Source organism: Callospermophilus lateralis, chromosome 19 (genome assembly GCF_048772815.1).
Source record: "Callospermophilus lateralis isolate mCalLat2 chromosome 19, mCalLat2.hap1, whole genome shotgun sequence".
Taxonomy (NCBI): domain Eukaryota; kingdom Metazoa; phylum Chordata; class Mammalia; order Rodentia; family Sciuridae; genus Callospermophilus; species Callospermophilus lateralis.
Genome location: NC_135323.1, coordinates 13,710,929 through 13,725,936, shown reverse-complemented (window position 1 = coordinate 13,725,936; position 15,008 = coordinate 13,710,929). Strand labels below are relative to the sequence as shown.

The window sequence follows — 15,008 nt, the reverse complement described above, 5'->3', positions numbered from 1 at the left end:
TGTGTGTGTGCGAGTGTGTGTGTGTGAGTGTGAGTATATGTGTGTGTGTGTGTGTGTGAGTGTGTGTGTGTGTGTCTCGGTTGGGGGATGTTTCTGCCAACGGATCAACTTGGGGAATGGCGCGTCCGTACCGTTTATGGGTGCACTGTGGCTGTGGGGCAATGTCTTCGCATTGGGGACGCCGGACGCTGGGGGTCATCTCAGCGCTTTGGGCAAGGAACCGAGAGCTTGCCCCCCTGGGTGCTCGCCGACAGCGGCAGGACTCGCACCCAACAGCCCGCGGGGGCCAGGGGCGGGGCTTGGAGGCCGGGGGCGGGGCCGGCCGGGGCGGGGGCGGGGCCGCGGTCGCTGCAGCAGCGCGGGCCGGGCCAGGGGGCGCCTCCGCGGCAGCGGCTCGCCAGAGCAATGCAGTGAGGCTGGATCGGCAGGCGGGCGTGCGCGCGCGGAGCGGGGGCCGCCGCCGCGCTGCAGAGATGTGACTCCGGCCCAGGGCCAACTGGAGAGTCGGCGCTGCGGGGCCGCGGGGGTCGGTGAGTGCGAGCCGCGCCGACGCTATGGAGGGCGCTGCGGGGACCCCAGAAACTTTTCCCGCCTTAGGCTTGGGAAGACTGCGGGGGTCCTGGTCGTGTGCTTCTCCAACTCCCCTCCTGGGGCTGATCTGCGGGGGGAGGGGGAGAGGTGTGGGATTCGGGTGAGGGGAACCACAGTGCGGCGGTGGAGCAGCCGCAGAGGGCGGGGCGGGGAGGAGGGGCTGGGGACCTTTATGGGGAGGGGGACCTGCTCCCACTCCAACTGGAGATCAAGGCTCTGGGGAGGGTCTGGGGTGACCACAGGTGAAGGCAGCTGGGATGTAAGGCAGTCCTGGCGTGCCCGATGACTCGTGTGAGCAGAACCTTGGAGAGGACCCGGGGGTCGCGTGGCAGGCGGGTCGGGGATGACTGTAGACCGGACAGAGCCCAGAAAGCAAGGGCCAGACTTGGGGGGCGAGCAGCCAGAGGCACCTGCCGCAGGGCTGGGGGCCAGTCTCGTAGCCGGCGGTGGCCGCGCACTGCTGGGCGAGGGCGGGGGCGGGGAGAGGGCAGGGGAAAGCGGCCGAGCCAAGATCTGAGGCTGGGGGACAGATGGGGGGAGGCTGCATACAATGGAGGGGGTAGTTTCCGTTCCCGATGCGGGGCACTTGGCCTCTGAGAGCGGTGGACCAAGCTAGGGATAAGGACTAACCCTGTGCTGTGTCCCCACTTGTGGGGGGACACGGACTCCCAGCCCCGTGGAGACCCTCCTGCCTGGGCGGATAGGCCAGAGCCCGGCCGGAGCCCTCACCAGGCTTCGCCCCGGGGAATGGCTTGACCTGCCCTGGAGGGGCGCGGCGACCTGGCCCCAGCGACGCCTCAGTGCAGCGGACTCCTTCCCCAGCCCTTGCTCTGTCACACCCAGGCCTCGCCGATCCCTTCTTCCTCGTCCCGGGTTCGCTAAGGGGGCGGCTCCTTGGAACGCGGACAAAGGCCCCTGGAGTGTGGCGGGCAGCATCCTCCCCGCCTGGGGCCCCGGCACACGCGCCACATTGGCTGTCCGACTGCGCCAAGATGGGGGGCACCTGAGCAGAGCCCAGGAAGCACCGGGGGGGGGGGTCTCTGCAACGACAAGAGAGGTGGGGGAGGGGCCTGGCACAAAATCCCGGGCGCTTCAGCCAAGGGACGTTTTTTCAGAAGTTTCTTCGGTGGAGACTAGGGGCTTTCGGGAGTAGCCAGACTTCAGTTAAACTGCATGCAAATGGCATGTAAATAGGATGCAAATCGGCATCTGTTGGTTGGGAGCCCTCCCAGTTTTCTATCCAAACTGTGGAGTGAACATTGTTTCCAAACCGTTCTCTGCTCTTAGTGAAAAGGGGTCAGTTGAGTTGGAGGGGGAGGAGATGCGAGGAGGAAGGACTCGCCGCTTGGGGCCCAGGCAGCAAGAGGCACAGATTTTTTTAGAAACATAAGCTCGAAATCGATATTGGTTATTTCTTTTTTAAATTTCAACAAATGTTCTGGTCCCAGAACAGGGTTTAAAAGGGACTGGCTCTTGCTTTTATTGGGGGCCGGGTGGCGGGGGGGGGGGGGGGGGGGGGGGGGGGACTGAAGGGGTCTGTAAAGAAAACAGGGATGGCAAATAGATACCACCCACACAGTCTCGCCACAGGGCTGTCCAGAAAACAAGACAGAGTGATGTAAAAGAAAGTGACAAGGGTGTACATGAGAAGACTTCTGACAAGTGACATTTAAGTGGAGCCCAGCAAAATGGGGGCCCACCATCAGGAAGGAGATCTTGGGGAAAGACTGAACCAGGCCAGGCTTGGAGTAGCTCAACAAAGGCCCCGGTGGCTAGAGCAAGGAGGCAGATTTGGGGTGGGGGTGGGGGAGTGGCGGGCACCAGCCAGATCACCATCTTTGCATCGGTAGAAAAGAGTTTAGGGCTTATTCTGTTTGGGCTAGTGAAATCTCAGTGCAGGGGTCTGAGCAAAAGGTTCTGAGCGCAGAGCCACAGGATCTGAGCTTTCAAAGCTCCCTTGACCTAGACAAGGAGACCCACAGATGACAGCTCCCAAGGCACAGGACGCCTCCGGGACTCTGTGCAGTCTGTGGGGACCACTTTGACCCTGGCCAGCCCTGTGAGCCAACTGAAGGTGTGCCTGAGCTGTGGAGACCCACTCCTTACTTTGTAGCAGTTCTTATCCATCCTCACCAGAACCCAGGCCTTATAGCACTTCCTGCCCAGAGCTTTTTCGGGGCTGGGACTTAGTCACATTTTCTTCTTAGAATTACAGCCCTAGAGGAACGGTCCACTGTGGAACTCGCAGCCAAGGATGCAATTTGCATTTAAATGATTGCTTTTATTTAGAGGCTGGGAGCTGCTTTGCATATTCATAGAGCTTGTTCTTGCAAATCCCCCCCCCCAGCCCAACTAGCCCCCCTCACAGAGCCCTCCCAAACAGCCCCGTGTCTAGTCGGTGTTGGGAAATGAAGATTGGAAAAGATATCAGAGGCGGGGACTGTGGGATCTGGGAAAGAGCTTAAAGTCAGGAAACCTTGTAACTGTTTAATCCAGCCAAGCAGGAAGTGCACTGCGGGTCCCAGTGGGAGTGGGCCAGGACACTGTGTGATGCTGGGGTGGTGGGGAGACTGGTTCCTCCACAGCCCCTTCCTGGGCATCTGCCAGACATGGGGGAGGGTCAGAACAGGGGTGCAATGGAAAGGCCTTGGGGGGTCAAGGTCTTTGGGGGGGAAAAATGGGTTCTAATCCCACCTTGGCCTGTAAATTCCAGTAAACCTATGGCCAAGCCCCATTACCTCTTTATCTTCCTTGTCCCAATAAGAAACTGGAAATCGAGAATCTTTTTCAGAAGCAGATACCCCTCGCTTCCTCTGTGCCAGGCCCCAAGCCCAGTACTTTTCCGGTACTTTTCATATCAGCTTAATGAAGGTTGTACGGTGAACCCTGTTTCATAGACAAAGAGACTGAGGCTCAGAGAGGTTAAGTAATGCCCAATGTCACAGAGTTCGGTCACATTCCCCTCTTCTGGCCTCCCTCCCACCAAGGTCTTCCATTCTCCTGGAGTCTGAAGGGACTGGAAACTGTGCCAGGTATTCATCTGGGTACTGAACTATTAAATAAAGCCCAGGGCTAGGAAAGCTCCCCCCCCCCAACACTCACACACTCACACACACACACACACACACATACACACACTCACACACACACACACATACACACACTCACACACACACACATACACACACTCACACACACACACATACATACACACACACACATACACACTCACACACACACATACACACACACACACACATACACACACTCACACACACACACACATACATACACACACACACACACACACACACTCACACACACTCACACACCTGCTTATTTTCTCTTTCCCTTCCCAGTTCCAGTGCCTCCCCCATCTTTAGAGAGGGTGGAGTTGGGATGCCTCTCACCTGCCAGGCACAGGGAGGGGGCCCTGGGTGTAGGATAAAAGTCCTGGAAGCCCTTGCAGAGAGCAGTCTGGCCCAGGCAAGGCCAGTCAGAATGGGGAGTTCCAGCGTGGGTTTTGTTTCTCGGGTCTCACGGGTGGGTGGGAAGAAGGGGATCCTGGGTCCTGGGAGAAGGGCTAGGGTCTGGTCTGCTGGAGTCCCCGCTTTGCCTCTGCAAGAGGGACCTCGGGTTTCAGGGCCCCCAGGCTGGCCTTAGGTCCCCCAGGGCCTGGGTCCTACCCTCACAGCAAGGCTCCTGCTTAGAGCAGCTGCTGATGGGGAGCAGGAGCTTTTGGGGTTCCTCCGGGTAGACCACCCTCAGAGGCATCTGCTCTTCATGCCACCTCGAGACCTCTTTGCTTAGTGTGTGCTGGGGAGATTGGAAACCAGCACTGGACAAACTCCCCGGAGCCCCTTCCAGCTCCGTCTCCATGGCAACTGCCCCTCCTAGGAAATCGGTTTCGGAAGAATTCGCTGCTTTGACAAGCCAGTATCTGCCCATCTTTTTTATTTACTTAACATATTTTTATATCGTGCTTGCCCCATGTTAACGGCTATCCTAAGTCCCAATTATTGATTATCTTAAGTCTCACCACAACCCCACAAGGTAGGCACTAGTGTCACCCCCATTTTGCAGATGAGGCAACTGAGGCAAGAAAGACTAAATCAGCTACCCAGAGTCCCAGGGCGCTAGCAGGCGACACAAAGCAGTGCTAGTTTTGGGGGGTCTTGTTTTGGTTTTTGCTTGGTTGGTTGTTTTTGTGGTGCTGGAAATGGAACCCGGGGCCTCCTACATGCCAGGCAAGCCTCTACCACTGAGCTGCACCCGCAGCCCAGGGGCAGGATTTGAAACTGGGAGGTCTGGCTGTGAGGTTCACAGCACGCTGGAAGGAGCAGGGCTGGAGAACCCGGGATCCTGCCTGCATTCTTTCCAGCCTCTGCCTGCCGCCTGTGTGTGTGTGTGTGTGTGTGTGTGTGTATTGTGCAGTATATTTAAGAACATCTGAATGAGTCACATTTCTGGGAGCCTGGCTGGCAGCAAAAGTAATTAGTATGTGCGCCGAGTCTTGCCTCGTTCACATTTATTCACTACTCCTTTGGAGGAGCTGCCCGCCCTCATCCCACGGATTTGTTGCCTGGTATCCCTGGCCTCCCAGCCAGCCAGCCTGGAGCTGCCTTGAAACCTCTAATCTGGTTTTGTTCTGTTGGGGGCTTTCTGCAGAGCTGCCCGATTGTTGCAGGCGAGAGACACCAGGTGGCTAATTTACCAGGATGGGGGCTCACCTGGTGGTGGTCACGTGCACCACTGCTTGGTCTGGCTCAGGGCAGGGCTGGTGAAGCAGAAGAAAGGATATGGCCCCCTGCTGTCGTGTCCCTGTGCACCCTGCCTCAGTGTGCCCAAGTGTGGCCTGCAGGGCTGTGGAAGCGTACCCACCCCTGAGAATCTATTTTCCTAATGAGCTCCCAGGCACTGCTGCTGAGGGCATCCTATGATCAAATAACTGGGCATGAACACCCACCCTTGCAAGGTGACGGTAGGGTTAAAGATGGCTTTTATGAATTCACTCACTCAGCGACTGAGCGCCAGAACAAAACAGCCCGGAGCCTGGGCTGCAGTGGGGAGGAAGAGATCAAAAGAGCAAAAAAAATAAAATAATGGAGAATCGTGATGCATGCTAGAAAGACAGTGATCCACGGAGCTGGCCCAGCGCGGTGGGGGCCAGGAGAAACTCACTTAGATTCACTGACCAGCAAAAGTCTCCCCAAGGGACACTCTCTAGTCTGCAGAAAGAGCCCAGGAACAGTAGTACCATTGTTCGCCTCTGGGCTCCACCTTTGTCCAAGGATGACCTTGGACAAGCCACTGACCTCCCTGTACCACAGCGTTATCTCCTGTAAAATGGAGCAGTCAAGGGCTCACCCTGAAGGGATGTTCCCTAGATCCCCGGGAGTTAAGGAGCAAGGGTAGTGTGCACAGGAGGGTGCCAGAACAGTCAGCAGGGACCATAGTTGTCCTGGAAATCCTAGATGAGCCAGTGGCCTTGGCTTCCGGGGGAACACCTTGTTCCGTGGCGTGGGGTGGCTGTCGCCTCACGGACATCCTCCTCAGCTCCCGGTTGCCTTCAGTTTCATCTACACACTTAGATTTTGTCTCGGGAGGCCTTTCCTGGGGAAAGGGGGCTGACTGAACGGGGAGGAATTCCAGGACTTGACAGTGACAGAGTCCCAGTTCCAGTTGGCTTAGTCTGCCCTGGGGAAGCAGCTCCGGCTTCCCCCGTCCGATATGGCTCCAGCCGTGGGAGAAGGCGGCAGGACTCGGGAGCTTTACTTAGCTATTTCCTCTGGGTGAGCTCATAGGCGGTCTCTCCCCGTGATGGGAAATGTATCCCTCTCCAGCGTCGGGTCTCTGTCCCTCCATCTTATCAGCCAGCACAAGGGACGCTCTCTTTCCAGTTAACGCCAACCAGAATCCTAGGGTTGATTCCCACAGGTCTGGCTCAGGCCATCTGCCTCCCTGTGAACCAGTCAGTGTGGCCAGCGGGGAGGACCGAGGGTCTGATTGAGCAGACCTGGGCCAGACGTCCAGGCCGGGTGCTGAGGCTCAAGGCAGCTTCTCCAAAGAAAACCAGGAGCTCTTCCCAGAAATGGGAGAATGGACCCTGGGCAACATAACAACAGCTGTCCCGGAAAGAGGAGTGGGTTCCACCTGCAGGAATGGAAGCAGAAAGCAAGAGTGTATCCATTTCCTGTGTCAGCCAGGAGGCAGGAACTGGCGCCATGTTGGTGCTCCCATCATCGCTGCAGGTTTCCTGTTGGGGCTTCAAGGCCCAGCGGGGAGCAGGAGGAGGAGGGAGGAGCTGGGGAAACCAAGCCCCATCCACAGCCAGACCTGGAAAGAGGAGGACCTGTCCTGAGACCGTAAGCAGACACAGTTAGAGACGGCCATGTTCTTCTTGCAAGGAAGGGCCTTAGGGTGCAGGCCTGAGGCTGGGGCCTGGCAGGTTGGCTGCCATCTTCCTGCTGTGTTCCCATCTAGACCCGGTTTCCCAGCCTTGGCACTGTTGGCTTTCTGGCCTGGATAATTCTAGGTGGCGGGGTTTGCTCTTGGCATTGTGTACGATCAGCAGCATCCATAGTCTCTGTCCATGTATCCGGTTGGGCTCCTGTCCCCAGTTGTAACAAGTGAAAATGTCCCAGAATGTGGGCAACTGTCCCCATGGCAAATTGTCCCTGGTTGAGATGCCCTGGCCTAGGGGTACATGGGTAGGAGGCACTGAGGGAGGGGTGGTGCTGAAGACCCCACAGAGGCTGCCTGAGTGTTTTGGTTGGGACTCTCTTAATCAGGTTTGCCATGATGAGATGTCATTGGTGAGATCCACCCCAGGGCCCCTTTACCCTGTCAGGGACTGGTGGCATTTGGTTCTGACAGATCCAGTGCTTAAATTCTAATTCCCAGCATGATCCCAGACCTGTGATCTGCATTTCTGTCTCGGATGATGTTTCTGCCCAGGGACACTGGGATATGCCCAGCGAGGGTGCTGAGTGTCACGCCAGCGCGGTGTTTTAAACCGTCAGGAGAGAGGTATTTTAATGTGTTGGGTTTTAAGTGGATCGATGTAAAGGACTGAGAGTCACTCCAGCTGTACGTGTGGACACAACCTAAATGGCTGTGGCCGGGCTCCAGCGAATGGATGCCGGCCGGTGGTCCTCATCCCTGCCTTTGCCTGGGCGGGAGGCCGGGATGCTTACCTAAGGAGCCCCTCCCGCCTGCTGCCGCCTGCTCCGAGCTTGATCCCGCCACCCCAGGCACTGCCTCCTTTAGCAGCATCAATAATTGATGCCAGTCAATGGCCTCGCGGCCAAGGCAGGATCTGAGATGCCCCTGGGATCTCCATCCAGGAGCAGAGAGCGAGGGGTCGATACTGCATTTACTTAGGAAGCCCTGGGGACAGGCGGATGCTGTGGAGAACACGGCCAGTTACAACCCCACGTGTGGGCTCAGTCGAGGACGGGGGTCCGGCTGGCTGGGAATGAGCATCGAGACAGATGTGCTGGCTCCGGCTGTCTCATGTCCAGGCCCCTCTCAAAAGCAGGGAGCTGGTGGCAGAGACACAGACTAAGTCACGTTCCCTCAGGGTTTGTAAGCACCTCCTTCTTGCCAGGTAGTGTAGTCATCCTGTAAATCCCCCCACCCTTGCCAGGGGACATTGAGCAGTGTCTAGAGACATCTTGGATTGACGGTCACAATTGGAAGAGGGGACATGCTACTGGCATCTAGTGTGCAGAGGCGGGGCTGCTCCTGGACATCCTACACGGGGTAGGACAGGCCCCCACAACCAAGGATGACCAGCCCAAGTGCCAATCGTGCCAAAGTTGAGAAAGCCCGGTCACCTGATGAGCAGGAGAGAATGTCCCAGCCCTGCCACATCTTTCAGCAGAGGAAGAGAGGAGAGGGGGAAGGAAAGTTTGAAACAGACCAAAACCAAAAAAGGCAGTTACAATTAAACTGAGAAGGAAGTAGATCCGAAGCCGCTGGAGAGAGGAGGGGAGGTGACCTTGACCCAGGTCTCAGCCGAAGGCTTTCAAGCAGAGCCTGGCATGTGGAAGGAGCAGCTTTCCCTGCCCCAGCAGAGGAGGCCAGAGGGCAAGAGGAGAGCCAAGGACGACGGCTCCTTTCCGGTGGCCAGTCCCCCTGGGTACCCACAGAAACTGCCACAGTTCCCGGTGTCTGCAATACCAACATCCCTTCAATCCCTCACCTGGGGCCTAGGCCACCGCCCGGCTCCCTCAGTCCTCCCTAAATCACTCACAGTGCCTGACACCATGTAAACAGTTGTCACAGCACGTCACCTAGGGGACAGTAAGGAGAACAAAGGTCTGCGCAGTTTCCCCAGAGCCTCCATCGGGGGAGGGCTGAGTCCATGGGTACAGGAGGAGTGGCTGGACCGTCCCCAGTGCTGGGGAGCTTCTGAGAGGGGTTGCTTCTAGGAGTTGGGTTGTGTGACCTGGTGCCCGTGTCACCTTCTGGGCACCCTGTGGGTCACCTGTAAAATGGAGGTCACAATAGGACCCGCCTCATGATGAGGCATTGTGAGGCTCAGATGGGCCCAGTTTGGGGCTGGAGTGGGGTCGGGGACTGTTGGCTGTGGGTACTGAGTGGCAAAGGGGCTAATGTGTGCCGTCCTTGTCCCCCGAGCTCGGCGCCTGGCCCCCCGCCGTCTCTTGAAGTTCCGTTGTAGTCCCCTATTTCTGAGGAGGTTAGATGTGGTGCACAGTACCCCATTTAAAGAACACAAAGAGTGTCCAGGGAAGGTGAGTCCCCCTCCCACCTGGCCCTCCAGCCACAAGTGACAATGATTCACGGTTGTTGGAGACACAGGGGGTGCAGGTGGCAGGCGGGGTCCCCCCACGAGGGGCCCCAAGACCTGCCTTTACCCACGTGTCTCAAGGGCTCCACGTGGGCCAAGGGTCTGAGATACGGTGGGTCTTCTTCAAGGAGTCGGGAGAACGGGAACCTCACGATGAATCCATCTTCCTCCCCAACCCCCCCGCCTTTTCTAGAACGTTCCTGGTGCCAGAGAGAAAGATGAGAACCCCCCAGGTACTCGCCCTCCTCCTGCTGGTGGCGATCACCTCCGTGGCCTCTGAGAACTCCAGCACGTCCCGGGGCTGTGGGCTGGACCTCCTCCCTCAGTACGTGTCCCTGTGCGACCTGGACGCCATCTGGGGCATCGTGGTGGAGGCAGTGGCCGGGGCGGGCGCCCTGATCACACTGCTCCTGATGCTCATCCTCCTGGTGAGGCTGCCCTTCATCAAGGACGTGGAGAAAAGGAGGCCCGTGTGCCTCTACTTCCTCTTCCTCCTGGGGACCCTGGGCCTCTTTGGACTGACCTTCGCCTTCATCATCCGGATGGACGAGACCATCTGCTCAATGCGCCGCTTCCTCTGGGGGGTCCTCTTTGCGCTGTGCTTCTCCTGCCTGCTGTGCCAGACGTGGCGCATCCGGAGGCTGGTGCGCCAGGGCACGAGCCCGCCAGGCTGGCAGCTGGTGGGCCTGGCGCTGTGCCTGATGCTGGTGCAGGTCATCATCGCCACTGAGTGGCTGGGCCTGACGGTGCTGCGGGACTCGAAGCCGGCCTGCGCCTACGAGCCCATGGACTTCGTGATGGCCCTCATCTACGACATGGTCCTGCTCGTGGTCACCCTGGCCCAGGCCTTCTTCACGCTGTGTGGCAAGTTCCTCAGGTGGAAGCTGAACGGGGTCTTGGTCCTCATCACATCCTTCCTGAGTGTGCTCATCTGGGTGACCTGGATAACCATGTACCTCTTCGGCAACGCCATGATCGAGCACGCAGACAGCTGGAGTGACCCCACCCTGGCCATCGCGCTGGCGGCCAACGGCTGGGTCTTCATCATCTTCCACGCCATCCCCGAGATCCACTGCACCCTTCTCCCACCCCTGCAGGAAAACCCACCCAACTACTTTGACACGTCTCAGCCCAGAATGCGGGAGACGGCGTTCGAGGAGGACGTGCACCTGTCGCGGACCTACATGGAGAACAAGGCCTTCTCCATGGATGAGCACAATGCAGGTAGAAGGGGCAGAGCTAGGTGGGGTAGGACCTCAGGTCATTTCTACCACAAAGACTCTTACCGGTGGAGATAGGTAGCCCCAGACCTGGGGCCGTCCTAGCAGAGCAGAATGATCCCCAGCGTTGGCCCCTGGGCCCACACTGGCTTAAAGATGGATTTTTTAATTTAGCCGTTTTGTCTCCCCTACCAATTTCTTACTCATGATATTACAAAAATTCAGCTTTCTGGCTTCTTTTGAAAAGTCAGGGTCTGGGGCTATGCAGGAGGCCCTGGGTTTGATTTCCCATGACTGCAAAGAAAAAAATTGGATCTGGCAACACGGGACTGACCTTCCCAAGGCTCTGCCTCTCACCCTTCCCGAGGGGTGACTGCACCAAGATGGGGGTCACCTGCTGCTCAGTGCTCTCTGCCCCCTGCCAGGCTCCTGACCCGCCACCATACCACATTCACATGAATTCCCTGGCTCCCCAGAAGCGTTTTGAGGGTGCAAACCCCTGTTCTTGATGGATGCAGGACACCATGGGGGGGGGGAATGTTCCTGCCCCCTCCCCTACCTCAGTCACCAGGAGTGTTCAGGTTTGGGCCCTGAAGTTCCATGTCTAAGGTCAAATCCTGGCTTTACCACTTCTCAGTGTGCAGCTTTGAGCAAATTACATCACCTCTCTGAGCCTCAGTTTTTCTCCTCTGTGAAATAGAAACAATAAGAAAATGTACCTCGTGCAGCCATCATGGGAAGTACCACCACTGAGCACCAGGCTCCCCTGGTACCTGGCAGGTTGTATGTGCATCTCCGTTGAGTTCCCCTGAGAGTGGAATTTGAGAGAAGGGTTTGGATGTGGGTGGTTTACCTGGGTGGGGACCGTGCAAGGGGGGTGGGCAGGGAGAATCAGACGCCCACACCAAGGGCATTGATGATCTGATGGCCGCCACGGAGAACTGGGCCTCTGAATGTAAAATGAGCCCCTGAATCAGCCCTGGAAGGACAGGAGGCTGGGGCATCCACCACCGCCACCTCCCATTTCCCAGGGTCCTTACTGCCCTCCATTAACTCCTGGTGAGTGGGCTGAACCAATTCCACCAGATCCCAAGGCAGAAAAACAGATTTGGTGGGACCCGAGGTGACCTCATTCGGGAACCTAAAACTCTCTCCTACAGCTGAGTTCCAAGGTGAGGTCACGGGCGTCCTGGGGATGCCGTACAGGTACCCCAGGGCCCTGCCCTCAGTGTTGAGAGGTGTCCCTTAGAACCACTACCTGAAGGGGGCTGGCTAGGTCCCCAGCACTTGAGATGAAATAAAATGACCTCCGTTACCTGAAGATGCCTCGGGGCTACAACATTAATAACAACAGATAAGAACAGCAACCTTCATGCCTTTGCCCAGTGCGGCCGGCGCAGACCTGCCAGGCACCGCCCTGACTTGAGCCGGTCCTACCCTTCAGTGGGGAGGAGGTTGGCCCTAGAGACGAATGATCAGAGGGAGGTGCTAGGAACCTGTGTCATGGACACACAGCCAGGCACGGGCCCATTCCGGATTGTCAGGGCTCCCTCCTGATGTTCCCTGCTGACCGGGGCACAGTCATGCCACGGGGTCAACCTCCCTGCGTCCAGCACCATGCCCACCTGTCTGTCCCCTGCAGCCAGGAGGAAGCACATGAGCCAGCAGTTCCTTCAAGGCCACCCACCTTCCTCTGTCCCACCTGACTGTGTCCCCCTTTCTCTCCGCCCCTTGTCCTGGCTGAACCCACAAGGGGGAACACCTGTGGCCACCTCTGGATAGGGCTGCAGGTTGCCAGGTGACCCTTATCCAAGCTCCCTTCTTCTTGTCCGGAAGGAAGCTGTGTCGTGGGAAGATGCAGCAGGGAGGGTAGTGTCGGCCCAGGTTGGGGACCGCTCCCTGGGATGCTGGAGAAGATGGGGTCAGGAGGCAGCTGACCCCTTCAGGGAAAGTGGTGGGCAGAGGCCAGGAGGCTAACCAGCTCCTGGGGTCCTGTAGAGCCACCACTTTGCTGCCTCCTCTGGGAGAGAGGGTCCTCTTTGTCTGAGACCCCAGGACTCCAAGGTAGCAAGAACTGAAATGGGTGAAAACTCACGCAGTCAAGTTTTCCTGGAGAACTGGACTGTTGCCTGGTTAGATTCTCAGAGGCATCTGTGACTCCCCAGAAGGTCATGACCCAGTGTTGTTGAATGTGTTGGTTTGACCTTCTTGCAGTAAAGCCAGCACTACCCAAATTTCTGGGCCCTTAAAAGCAAGGACAGCCGGGCACGGTGGCGGCAGCGGCAGCGCACACCTGTAATCCAGGGGCTTGGGAGGCTGAGGCAGGAGGATCATGAGTTCAAGGTCAGCCTCGGCAACTTAGAGACCCTGTCCCTAATTAAAATATAAAAAAGGCTGGGGATGTGGCTCAGTGGTTAGGCGCACCTGGGTTTAATCCCGGTACCAAAAAATAAATAAATAAAAGCCAGGACAGCCCCACTTCACTGTGCCAGGCACCATTCTGAGCATTTCGGTGGTCCATCTCCTTTCAACTCTACAGTAACACCATGAGGTCCGTTTTGCAGGCAGGAGACTGAGGCACAGACAGGCTAAGTGACTTGTGCAAGAGGCAGAACCAGGGCTTGAGCCCAGGCCTCCTGACAGAGCCCACACGCTTGCCTACTCCGCCACAGAAGTACCTGCCTCTTAAAGCACGTTAGTGTCTCATCTCAATGATACGTCAGGGCGGCTCTTTATTTTTGGAAATAGGAGGATTGTCAGACCCATTTTGCAGAGTGGGAAACCGAGGCAACTTGTGTAAGTTCAACATAGCAGAACAGGGAGGGGGAAAAACTAATTTTTGGAATCCCATGGTACTATTTCTTGTAAAAATGTAGCCAATAATTCATATCCACAGAAGATCCAGAGATTCAAGGGTCCTGGGGCCCAGGTCGGTAGTGTCAGGGCTAACACAGGGGTGATGCAGGGTCTGGGAGGTACCACACCCCCAGCCCCATCTTTTTGGAGGTGGTCCAAAGCCAAAACCAGGTTGTCCTTCCATTCGCCCGTGTGTGTGTGTGTGTGTGTGTGTGTGTGTGTGTGTGTGATGCTGGGGATTGAACCCAGGGCCTTGTGCATGCCAGGCAAGCACTCTGTCAACTGAGCTACATCCCCTGGGCCCATGTGTCTCTTTTCCAAAACAAAAATGCTTTTTTTCTTTCTGATGGTAGAGGAGCAGCAAGAATTGTGTAGAATCAGAAAAGATTCATGGAGGTAAAAATGAGAAGTTGCTAGAATCCCCACTTCCCAAAAAGAGCTACTCCCGAAGGTTGGTTCCTGCCTTGCCAGACATCTCTCAGGGCGCATGCGCCGCACATCTACCCCCCCCCCCCCCCCCCGCCCGGCCCCCGCACCGCTTTAGGACAGAGCGGCTCTTAGCCAGGCTGCGCGTTACCACCACCTGGACTGCCGAAGAAAGTGACCAACGCCTGCAGCCTCCATCCCATTAAGTCTGAGTTTGGAATTGGGTATTTTTCAAGCTCGCTAAGTGAGGCTAAGCCGGAACCAGGTTGAAACCACTGGGCCAAGCGGTGGTGGTCTCGTCCCGGCCTCGGTCAGTGTTGGGAGGGCCTTTCCCAAGGTCAGCAGCCGCAGTTCCCATCAGGCGCCCCGATTTACTCTTCTGGTCTTCGACGGGTCAATGGCCCGCTCGCCTACAGCTCTCCGCGGTGCTGCAGTAGACGTCCTTACCCTTCATCTTTCTGCTTTGGGTCGATTAACTCCTTGCAAAATAGTTCCTCTCCAACGGCTGGGATTATAAGCATGCGCCACGCGTGCGTGCCCCGCCGTGGCCGGCGTGCGTGCACACCAGGCCCTTCAAATCGGATGGCACCCGGGAAAAGCAGACTGATTTACTGTCCCCCATTGATGACTGCATGACAGCCCCCCCATCCCCACCCCCCCGCCTGCACACACAAGCGCCTGTAGCACCCTTCTGGGTGTAGTCAGAATTTGTTTTTTAGTAGCCCTCTTTTGGATCATCCCAAATGTGTCTTCCACCAAATTTCACGGGAGACCAGGCCTGACAGGCCTCAGGCAAAGCCAGTTCCCTCAGAAAGCTCTCCCAGAGAGGCTGAGCTGGAGTCCTGGCTCCAATGGCCTTTATTCTAGAAACTCTTGCTTGGCTGGCTAGGGACCATCTGGGCACGCTCCCTTGCCACAGTAGGAGCAGCTGTTGGTATCTCCAGTGCTGACTTCAGCCAATTTGTATTTTAGGAACCTGGCCCCATGAGGGCCCCTTACCCTTGAGCCCTTGGGTCTCAGAGACTAGCCAGTCCCCAGGAGCTGCAGTTGACCCTGTTTCTCTTAGCACCTGAAAGCCTGCAGCTTTTCAGGCTCCCTTG

General features: G+C 57.1%; 1 protein-coding gene across 2 annotated transcripts in view; it reads left to right on the top strand.

Annotated features, from left to right (window-relative positions):
* Positions 1 to 15,008, top strand: part of Gprc5b (G protein-coupled receptor class C group 5 member B) — a 462,197-nt gene that overhangs the window by 439,414 nt on the left and 7,775 nt on the right. Inside the window, exons 1-2 of one of the 2 annotated variants that reach the window (XM_076840821.1) lie at positions 361 to 530; positions 9,600 to 10,630. In XM_076840821.1, coding sequence (XP_076696936.1) covers positions 9,625 to 10,630 — 1,006 coding nt within the window. In that variant the 5' untranslated portion in view covers positions 361 to 530; positions 9,600 to 9,624. Of the gene's footprint in view, positions 1 to 360; positions 531 to 9,599; positions 10,631 to 15,008 lie in introns of those variants that run through there. The other variant, XM_077106106.1, reaches the window with a different exon arrangement.